Source organism: Vicugna pacos, chromosome 15 (assembly GCF_048564905.1).
Source record: "Vicugna pacos chromosome 15, VicPac4, whole genome shotgun sequence".
Lineage (NCBI taxonomy): Eukaryota > Metazoa > Chordata > Mammalia > Artiodactyla > Camelidae > Vicugna > Vicugna pacos.
Genome location: NC_133001.1, coordinates 60,935,745 through 60,946,592, shown reverse-complemented (window position 1 = coordinate 60,946,592; position 10,848 = coordinate 60,935,745). Strand labels below are relative to the sequence as shown.

General features: G+C 53.9%; 1 protein-coding gene and 1 long non-coding RNA gene across 8 annotated transcripts; one reads left to right on the top strand and one right to left on the bottom strand.

Annotated features, from left to right (window-relative positions):
- Positions 1 to 1,892: 1,892 nt before the first annotated feature.
- Positions 1,893 to 2,232, top strand: LOC140685806 (uncharacterized). Its single transcript, XR_012059268.1, has 2 exons — positions 1,893 to 2,016; positions 2,050 to 2,232. It is a non-coding gene; the product is annotated as an uncharacterized lncRNA (long non-coding RNA).
- Positions 1,915 to 10,553, bottom strand: ALKAL2 (ALK and LTK ligand 2). 7 transcript variants are annotated; one of them, XR_012059266.1, is made up of 8 exons: positions 10,215 to 10,553; positions 9,192 to 9,506; positions 7,802 to 7,855; positions 7,636 to 7,716; positions 4,907 to 4,972; positions 3,916 to 4,768; positions 2,487 to 2,717; positions 1,995 to 2,122 (listed from the first exon to the last, which is right to left on the bottom strand). XR_012059266.1 is itself a non-coding variant. In XM_072938276.1 (6 exons), the coding sequence occupies exons 2-5, from the start codon at positions 9,448 to 9,450 to the stop codon at positions 4,908 to 4,910; spliced, it is 459 nt and encodes a 152-aa protein (XP_072794377.1). In that variant the 5' UTR covers positions 9,451 to 9,506; positions 10,215 to 10,553; the 3' UTR covers positions 1,985 to 2,122; position 4,907. The 7 variants fall into 7 exon arrangements, 3 of the variants coding, with proteins under 3 accessions (XP_072794376.1, XP_072794377.1, XP_072794378.1); XR_012059267.1 differs by lacking the exon at positions 3,916 to 4,768; XR_012059264.1 differs by having other exon boundaries at positions 2,000 to 2,119; positions 3,916 to 4,972.
- Positions 10,554 to 10,848: the final 295 nt, after the last annotated feature.

Genomic DNA, 10,848 nt, shown 5'->3' with positions numbered 1-10,848 from the left:
TTATCAGTGCTTAGTTTATAGGCAAATACAGGTAATTTCCATGCACTTCTGTGAAATAACTAAAATCCTCATGGATGATGTCAGAGAAGATTGTTTTCAGAGTAAACTGGGGAAATCATAAAAGCGCAGCTAAGATATAGGTCTGGTGCCTCCCCGTTTTCTTCCTGGCAGGTGGAGAGGAGTCAGAACCACTGCCTTCACTGTCCTCTGGACGACGTGTGACGTGTGCCGTCCACACGTGGGAAGGAGTGGGGGTGCTGTGCACGCGGAGGCGCGTGGCTTCCATGGCAGTGACGTCCACTCCTGGGAGAGGCGACGGACCCGTGGCCTCAGTGTCCCTGCCTCCCCCATCTGCAGCAGAGGGCGGGCACTACTCCTTGAAGCCGGCACCCCAGGTCAGGCCCAGGGAGGAGATGAGTGGCAGCTCTCCTCCACTTCTGTCTTCGTCTCAGTCATGGTTGGTGACCCGAGTCCTGGGAGGCCCCCGAGTCACACGTCAGTCTGAGTGGACAGGCGCTGGGATGCAGGGAGGCCAGAGCGTTGGCGTCCGGTCCTCAGTATCACGAGGTCCCAGGTGGGGGCTGTGTCTCCTGAAGCCGTGTGGCCCTGGGGGAGAAGCCTGCAGCCCCGCACCAGGCACCGGGGGCCGTGGGGCGGACACAGGGTCAGGGTGAGGAGAGGCTGTGCGGGCGTCTGCTCTGTGAGGGCCTTAACCGCTGCGCCACAGGACAGCAGGGACTTGAGAGACTACAGAGATTGAATTTAATAATGGTCGCCCTAAAAAGTAAAGATTGAGAAAAACGTTTGATTGTAGTTAGAAAACAGGACTGAGTAAGCACCTCAGAAGTGATCCCCTCGCGCCCTCACCCTTCAGTGACTGCTAATAGTCTCCAAGTGAAGACGTTTCTTCCTCTCCTGTGTTCCTGTATGTTCCTGGGTAAACCTCTGTCGTTTGCTCTCTTTAATGTTTACAGGTGTGTGTTAAATATGGATCCTCAGACAAATGCTAGGACCCTCAAGTCAACTGTCCTGATGGCTGTGCCCAGACCAGGGGCCACGTGAACAGAGAAACTCATTGCTGAATTCACTTGTCTTTTAACAGATCCAGTAAGATTTGTTCAAAATACATCAAAATGACTGTAAAAATCAGGGGCTGCTTAGAAGCCTCAAGGTCCCTCTTAGTTTAGTGTTTCCATTACAGTCATACAGGAAATATGGCTGCAACCTTGTTTGAAATACTCGCCACCAAGTCAGGTTCTGTCATAAGTATGTTGCCAATGTGTGGGGCCGCTCTCTTAAAAAATGCTAACGTGTTTGTCCCGCACAGGAACCCGTAGCCTTCCTGTTTTATGTGTTTACACCCTTCGTGTCCTGTGACGTTCTGCCAGTATTTCGGTCTCTTTGCAGATTTGTAAATCATGAATTCCTAGCAGTGAACTTGCTCGGAAGTCAAGAGTCACTGTGAAGACTTCATTATAACAAACACCGTATTACCTGGGTTTATTCACAGTATTTACATATTGCACAGTATCTGGACACTATTTTACATTTATTACACAAAGGACAAATGAAATTAGCCTGGATATGTTCACAGATTTACTCTCCAATGTCTCCACAACTGAAGTTCGTTTGTTCTTTTTTTTTTTTTAAATTTTTCATGCAGTTCCAAATAACACTCTGGGAATTTAATTGTAAAAGTAAAAAATATTAAATAATACCATATGCTATATGAAAATATAGTTTCAGATTCTGCTGATCCTGCTTATGTTTCTAAAGAAATACTTGTGATGTCGTCTAATCAGGAAAATGAGATCTCTCTCTGCCGTTCCACCGCGCGACGCTTCAAGTGTTCCTGTTTCTTAAAATGGCGAGTGGCGACTTTTACTGTCAGGTACACCGATTCACTGCACGTGTGTCCACAGACAGTCAGCAACATACAAAACTCAGTGAAGGAATGTGGGAGAGTCAGTCTGCAAAAATAATCCTCTTGTTCACGGGTGTTCACGAAGGTAGCAGGTCGCCTCCTGCTGGTGTCCATGAAGGTAGCAGGTTGCCTCCTGCTGGTGTCCAAGGCACTTCTCGTGGTTCCTGGGCTGCCGCTCCTTTGCACCTCTGCTCACTGCTGGAAACAAACACATGCGGTTTTGTAGAACGGTTCACACTCGTCGATCCTGGAAGACTGAATTATATGTAGCATAATGTGTTTATAAAGAATGGGAATCTCGGTCTGCACGTGTTTCTCTGTGTTTGGAAAAGTGTGGTCTATGTTGCTGTGGAAAGAGCTTGGTCCTACGGTTGCTGTGGGCCTGTGTGCCAGAGGGCTTAGTGGTGATGTGTGGCTGTCACGTTCTCGATAGTTCCATCTTTTGATTTGTGGCCATCCTGGGCTTTTCAGATTTGGCTGCATTTTGTAGAATGGGCTGGGTACCTGTTACTCAAAACTCTGTTTCTCTGAAAATATTCCAGAGCTCAGGCTTTTAACTTACCTGAGGGGCAAGTCCTGATAATGAGTGTGTGTGTGAGGACGTCCTGCCCTGTGGGAGGGTGGCTGGGAGCCTACAGCTCCTCTGGCTGGAGAAGCAGCAGTTAGTGAGCTTCAGAAAGAGGCAGCAGAGGATTCTGCTGTGAGATCACAGGTGCGGAGGGCCCCTGTGCTCGGACCCGCTGAAGGCCTACTTCTTCCAGACAGCCTTTAAGAAGCTGAGGTCATGAAGAACCTGTGTTCATCAGCAGAGGAACAGATGAAGATGTGTGTGTGTATGAGGAACACTACTCAGCTATTAAAAGGAATGAAGTTTTGCCATTTGCAACAACATGAACTGTCTTGGAGAGTATTATGCTAAGCGGAGTAAGACAGACAAATGCTGTGTGACATCACTTACGTGTGCAATCTAAAAAATAAACCAGTGACTATCGAAAAAGAAACAGACTCACAGATAAAGAGAGTGGTTACCGGTGGAGAGAGGGCGGGGGCAAGATGAGAGGTGCAGACTACTTTGTATAAAATAAATAAACTGCAGGAGTATGTTGTACAAAGCAGGGGACACAGCCAGTATTTCATAACTACAAATGGAGCATAACCTTTAAAACTGAATCACTGTTGTACACCTGAAACATGCTGTACATTGACTATACCTCAATTAAAACATTTTTTTCATTTATAGCATCCTGTAGATTAAAAAAAAAAAAGTTGAGTCATGATCTGGAGTAGGAAGAGGCGCCTTGTTCTGCAGCTCTGTCCTGACGTCTTCAGGATGACAATGCAGCAGCAAGGTGTTTGGCCACACAAGGAAATGCCACTGCCCTGCACTTCAGGGCACACAGAGACCCTTGACTGCATCGTCATCAACCAGCTAAGAGCTCGCTGTTACACCTTAGAACTGGAACGGGAAGAAATGAATCTTTTAAAATGTTATGAAATTATTTTAGCAGAAATACCTTTTTTAAAAACTACCTGTTTCTTAGCCAAAATGAACACGATCACTGAGTTGTGACAAGTGTGATGCTGAGCATGGCGCCCTTCTGAGAGTGGACACCTAGGGGCACACACCTTGATCCTTCTGTCTTTCACAGAATGTCTCTATGTTGGGTGCCTGCCCGGGTGTGCCCTCCAGGGCGTGTTCGTCCTAGGCAGATGCGGAGGGAGACCACGCTCAGGGGTAGCCCCACGGAAGCCTCCATTCCCTGAGTAATGAGTACATGTGCTATCTTAACGGCAGGTAGCGGTGTCTCCAGGGCAGACTGTGGCCTGAGTGGTTGTTCCTGTGGATGTGGACACAGGGCAGCGGGTCTCCCACTTGTAAGTGAATGGAGTTGTTTTCCAAGGCTGTGCCTATTCACCTCTGGAAACCATGATGCCTTAACTATAAAGAAATGCTTAATAAAAACAACATTCTCACTTCCCCTAGCACGTACTTTGGGAGACTCACAAAAATCCATTCATTCGTTTAAGAGAAGACGTTTTCCTTTCGTCACGTGGGCAGTGGGAGAGAAACTGGGCAGTGTGCAGGTGAGAAGTGAAGGTGCAGGCGTGTCTCAGCTCCGTCACCAGAAGCTGGGCGTTCGCAAGTGAAAGGTGCCCTGAGTCTCTGAGTCTGTGCAGCGTGGGCTCACATCCCCCAGCCTCGCGTCTCACGGAGCCCATCTATCAGCGGGGCCTGGGAAGGGGGCAGCTGGTTCAGACGGCGCTCCAGTAGCTCCTGCTCGGCAGCCTAGACATGGCCAGTGGACCGAGGGGACGGCGGCCTGAGGGTGCCTAGGGGAGCCCCGCAGCGGCAGCGCCCAGCATGCACGGGTGGTGTGCTGTCAGGAGGTCACAGTTTGGGGCTGAAATCGGTGGCGTTTGTCTCAGGGAAACGAAGCCTTTCAGTCCATCCTGACCGTCTGGCAGAGCTTGGTGTTACACGTTACGTGTCAGCCTTCACAAGGCCAAGCGGAAAGTTTAGTTCATAAACTCTGTGTGCATTTGCATTTTTACCAGCAGAGGCTACGAAAAATAACTCTGACAGAAACATTCAAAGAGGATCCCTATTCTTAGCTCTTCTATAGACTCCAACTCAAACATCTGCCTGCGTGCCTCCGAAATGTGCTTGGATGTGGTTAGTCAGATGCTCAGCTCTGAACGTCAGAACGAGGGCCTCGACGTGGACAGGCGGGTGCCGGTGCGCTGCGTCACACGCAGGTCCGTAGCCAGTGGGCTGTGTGCACGTGGATGGGCGGCCAGGTCCCCGGGCTCCCGAAGCTGCGTGGAGCTGGCAGGGTCCTCCTCCTGCTGCCAGAATTCGAGACTGGGGTGTCCGCTCTCCCTTACTCAGAGCGAGGCTACTTTAGCCAAAGAATGAATGTCTCTAAACCCTCCTGGATTTTCGTGTCTCAAGCAGACCGGGTCTCTGGGCTGTCAGCTTACCTTACCCCTCCACGCACAGCGGACTGACAGCCAGCCGAGTGAGAAGCCGGGCGCACCGTTTGTAGTCTGTAGTGGGATAAAGTACAGACTGTGGTCAGTGACCTCGGCACCCTAAGTAAACAGCATTCCTACTGAACAGGCACATCAGCTGCTGAAGCCACTCATCTCCGTAAACACTGGGACTCCCTGGGAGCGGTACCCAGACTGTCACTTGCAATCGCGGCTCTAGGCTGCTGACAGGATTATTTATGGTACCCCAGGGCCTCGGGCGTCCTGCGGCAGGAGTTAGGGGGGCTTTGGTGGGAGCAGGCGCCAGGCCCCGCATAGCTGCCCTTTGTACGTTTCCTCTCACAGTGGCCCCTGGGCTCCTCACAATAGCCTCAGTTTTGCTTCCCGGCAGCCGGGCCCCGTGTCACTTAACTTCCAGGGCTTGGGCAGGCTGAGTCCCCACTTGAGACGGTAACACAGAGCTTTCCCCATAAAGGTTCCAAAGACAGTGGGGCAGCGGCCGAGCCGCAGAGCAGAAAGCCTGGCAGAGTGACAGAGATCTGAGGGAGGCTGGTGTTCCTAGACATCCCCTGCGCTGTGCTGCCATGTTCGGGTAGGACTCTGCCTCAGAGCACACTGTGAGTAAGGGAACTCTTTAGGACGACGCTTACATCCCGGAAGTCGCAAAACTCTACTTAGAAATGGAAGAGTTCATGCTCTTAGCTGAAATCTGAGTGACTGCGTGACCGACAGAGGGAAACATGCACAGCACCTGAGACGAGCCACCAGCTCTCCCCTGAGCCTCACGCCCAGTGCGGAGAGGACACGGTGGCTTGGCCTCTGAGGAAAAGTGGCCTGACCGCTGGAAGCAGAGTCACAGGGTTCCTGGCTTTTCGCTCTTTGTAAGGTGCACTGCGACTTTTCAGGTGTGATTTTCCTACATAGATCACTCGTGGATGCAGTGGAGCGTGTGAGCTCAGGAAGTACTTGCACTTGCCACACCCCTCGAGACCCCCAGGGCCACTGTCCTCCACCCTGATGCCCACCTGGCGGTCTGGCCAACGTGCAGACTTCACTCAGCAGGTCTGGTGGGGCCTGAAAGTCCTGCTCCTCTGAGGAGCCCCCCCAGGACCACACCTGAGTGAGAAGGCCCTGCGGTTCCCTCCCGTCTGACCCGCCAGGATTCTGGGAATTGTCTAAGCCGGCCTAGAGAGCACAGAAGCGGCCCACGTTTGGCTCTGCAGCTCTTTGTGGGCTGAGAGAGGTGGAAACCATGTAAGTAGCCACTTGTCCAGCACACAGATCCGTCTCCAGGCCCAGGAACAGCTCCGATGGGTCCTGGTCCTGCCTCTCCTGGTCCTACCTGACTGGCAGCCTTGGTGGCGTGCGCTCAGTTACGTCAGCAAAGGAGGCAGTAGGTGTGGGCAGGGGGTCCTGGAGGAGGGTCTGCAGATAGAACGAGCGGAGTCTGTGACAGGGCACACACAGTTTAAGTGTGTTGCCTCTTTCCTCACCCATGAGTGAAAGGATCAGAAGTAATGACCCCAAGGGTCACTTTCAAATTTAGAATCTATGATCCTGTTATTGTAAGGTGAGAATTAATTAAAATATATACACATTTAAACAAAAATGAGAAGGTTCTTTAGAAGAAGGTGAGTAATTCTCAAACAGGTGATTCCATTTCAGAGGAAGGAATGAGGGAGGTCACGTGTTCCAGGTCCCCGTGGCCTGGATGAGAGGGTGAGACAGAGGCACGGTGCCCTTGGGACACATGCCACTTGCCTGGGTCAGCAGGCTGCCTGCTGACCTGTTCCACTGTCCCCAGGACAGCTTTACCCGGGGCACCTCAGCTCCCTCCCAGCCTGCGATGCTTGGGGACATGCTGCGCAAGGAGTTCTGTATAGTAACCGCTGCCCACACAGAGAAGTGTCCGCTCCGTGTAAACGACAGGCGGTCTGGCCTGCTGCCCCTTGGGGTGGTCCCGACAGCAGCTGCTAAGACAACAGGCTCACCTGCACAACTTTCCTCCTGTGAGCCTTAAGTGAAAGGAAAGTTACCACTCTAAAAAAAGGAAAAAGGGTTTAGGGCCCTAAGCAGACGTGATTCGAGCTAATAAGTTACTTGTCATCATTGCATGTTCTGTGAAGAGCGCAAGGAACCACTTCAGGGGATGTGAAATACATTCTGTTGTGGATAAACCAGAAAGGTGCAGCCGAGAGCCAGACAGGGAAGGACACCTGCGCTTCTGCAGTAGGGGTGAAGCCATGCGGAAGAGCAGGGTTTTGCAACAGCAATGGAATTCTTGGGTGATGAGGTCATAATTGCTGGTGAAACAAGAAGCCTCAGACCTGGGTGGTGGGGGTGGCCCACGACCCTCGGCACTTCGCACCCTGCGGCCCTTGTTTTAGCAACTGATTCTCCAGTTGGCTCCATTGTCGGAGTTGAGTAGATACAAGCCCAGGCATCAGGCCAGAATTCATAAACAAACGGAGACTGTGAATGGAAGGGTCCAGCCCATCCCAAGAGCTGATTAATTCCAGGGAATGTAAATAATGCTCAGTGTGGCACCAGCTGCTGCTGAATGGCGTTACCTTCAGTGATCTGGTCACCCAGCCCCTGCCCGCATAGCCTTCAGGGAGTAACTATTAGCAAATACGGGCGACAGAAGGCAGGGGCCTGTCAACTAACTGAGGGGCACAGAGTCGTGTCTGCCTCGCACTGGCATTTCCAAAGTCACTTACATGCGGGGATGGTGCAGTCTCGGGTGTTGTGGTAAAGCCTATGGAAGTGTTTGCTGCACTTCGGGCTGAAATACAGAGGACCTGGAACGTGGAAGAAGAAACAGACGGTGAGGGTTCATGGGATGCAAGGATCCAGGGAGGGCAAAGGAATGAGGAGAAAACTTACCTGTAAGATGTTTTAGAAACTTGTCTTTCATCCTTAGATCTCGAGGAACAATTTCTGTTTGAGGGGAAAGAAGTTAATTACTGTATTGCCTAAAAGCAGCATTTTTTTCATATGACCCGAAGTAAATGTCAAGAGTTACTGGAAGCTCTGCCCCAAACGCAGCCACCCCTCGAGTGCTTCCACACAGTGTGGAGGCCGGCAATCGGGCACGTATTCTTCAAGTGGTATTAACTTCTCACAAATCTCCAGTGCTATCGGCCGGTCTCTCCCAAGAGGATAGAGGTAGTGACCCTCAAGTTGTAGGAGGAGAGAGGTGTGCGAGCGGGTGTGTGTGTGTGTGTGTGTGTGTCAGTTAGCATCCAGTGAGTAAAAATCACTATTAGAAGTTTTCTTCTTAAAGAGCTTGGGAATCAAATAGCACAGTCTCTCAAGGTTCTAGAAGGACAATCTGATCTGATACTTCAAACAAAAAAATTGCTGTGGAACTTTACTTCTAGGAACACACTTAGAAAAAGAGAGGCCTCAAAACTGCTTGTTCTGAAGGCCGCTGTGAGTGCGTGGAAACAGACACCATCCTGGCGAATGAGCTTTTTAAAAGCACAGTTCCTAGGGAGAGACTGGACCCAGCACAGCTCTTAGTTTGTATTGGAAACTAACGGTCCTTGACTGACATTCTGATTCCAGCCTTGCTTTTGCTTTTTCTGTCATCGGGATTCATTGTCACTCACCTGTTCTGCACTAGCAGCTTAGCGGTGATGGCATGTGGTCACATTTTACCACAAATTCACTTCATTTCCACCTGAATCTTACTTGCAAGGTTTAGACATCTCCTAAATGTCAGTCTTCATTTACAACTAACTTTAGTCAGTCTACATAAAATTGACCTTATCATATTTGACCTAATTGTGTCATGGAAGCATTAAAAGCTTGCATGCTTTCCTCAGAAATTTCCCAAGGGGCAGCCACTCTGGGAAGACTCTGCCATGGGAGGGGGCAGGGTGGGATCTGAAACATTTCTGTCTCAGTTGAAACTGCTTTGCTGAAAATATCTCCATTTCCAAAATAACAGATGAGAGTTCTATGCCAAAATTTCTGACCAAGGTAACAACTCATGTCTTAGACGTGGATGAGATACCTGTCACCTGCCAGGCTTCATTCATGGACTTCCTATTTCCTTCTTAAGAAAATATATTTCCTCGAAATGTATTCATATTTTAAAAGTATGTGCGTTTTCTCAAAAGCAATTTTATGTCCAAGCAAGTACTCTTTCTGCCAGCGTCTCCTGAGACATGACAGGCAAACACGCCGGAGGCTCCGTCTACACAGCACAGGAGAAGCCTTTGGCGGCGGTCCACTCCGTCTACACAGCCAGACGGTCAGAGGCACTCACCCACTTTCTGCTCCTCGGGGTCGGCCCCGTAGTCCGCGACCTCCCTGCGTCCCAGGGTGTAGTCCTGCCGGCCCGAGAGCTGCAGCCTCTTGGACTCCGCCGAGTGGTACTTCCTGAGCTCCTGGACGATCTCCAGGATGAGCCGCAGCAGCGTCTGCCTGTCCGCCGCCTCCCGGGGCTCCGCGACCCCCTGGCCGGGCCCCGCCGCCCCCAGCACCAGCAGCAGCCCCAGGAGGAGGGGGCGCCCGGGCCCGCGCATAGTGCGCTCGGTCGGCCGGGCTGGGCGGATCCGACGCGCTCCCGGAGCTCGGCTCGCTGGAGGGACAGGGTGTGGGAAGACCCGGAACGAAGTCGGCGGGCTGGCGGGGAGGGCGGGGAGACCGAGCGCCCCGGCCCCGCGGACCCCCGAGCACCCCCCACACCCCCGACCCCGCGCAGAGGCGGCCTGCACCGTCCGGAGGGGAGGGCAGGTGAGGCCCCGGCGGCGGCAGGCTGGGCCTCGGTCTCCAGGAGGACCCGACCGAGGTCCCTCCCGGCGACGCGGACGCCGAGCCTCGGGTGCTGCTGGCCCTCTGCGCGCTCGGGCGCCACGGGCCTCGCCCTCCTCCAGCCTCCGTCCGGCCTCTGCCGCTGGCCCCCTGAACTTTCATGGATATGGCGTATCCGCCTGTGCTCCGCCGAGCGGGGCATCCGCACAACTTTCCGTCACCTGGAGAAGCCGAGCGGGGCCGGTTCGGAGGGTCCGGCCCACACCCATCTCCCTCGGAGATGGTGGCCGCGCTCGGGTAAGTGGGGGCCGCGCGCCCCGCCCCTGCAGCTGCGCTCAAGTTTCCAGCAGCGCCTTTGTGTGGCGGCCGCCCCCTCCTCCCCGTGTCCCCGAACCCCACCGAGGAACCCCCGCACCGGGGACCCTCGCTCCGGCGCCCGCTGAGCCAGATTCGAGAGACCCCCTCGGCCCCTGGGGAGCGGGCTGGACCGACACCTGCCCAGGGCCACCTGCGCTCAGGAGCGCGGCCGGGTTACCTGTCTCCGCGCCCCGGAGCCGCGGGTGTCCTCCGGCGTCTGTCCGGCGTCTGTCCGGCGTCTTTCCCCGAGTCTCGGAGCCGCGCACCCCCTCGCTACTCCATGGCCGGCGGCACCCGGGCTGGTGGAGCGCGCTGATCGCTCGGGGACCAGGACGTGTTGCCTCGGCCGCTCCGAGAGGGGGACCCACAGCCTCCTGGGGTGCGCGCCGGACGAGTCTCGCCTCGAACCTCGGGGCGCCTCTTATCCCCGCGGCCGCCGACGTCAGGCAGGTCCCCGAGGGCCCGGCGCAGGGCTTTAATTAGAAGACGCTGAAGTGTTCGTATCCTCGCGCGGATCTTCGTCAGACCCCCGCCCCCCCCGCCCCAACTCCTCCCATATCTCCCTATCCCGTCTGTCTCCCCCTCTCCGCACCCCCTTCCCCCCGCCGCGTCTTTCCCATCTCCTCCCCCACCCCATCTCCCCATCTCCTCGTCTCCTCCATTTCCCCGTCTCCCCCGTCGCCCACTTCACCCGATCTCCCCCTCCCCACACCCGCTCCCCTCCCCCTCCTCCCCTCCCCACCGTCTCCCCCTTCTCCCCATCTCCCTCCCCCCTCTCTCTTTCCCCTTCACCCCCCCTTCTCTCCCCCAGT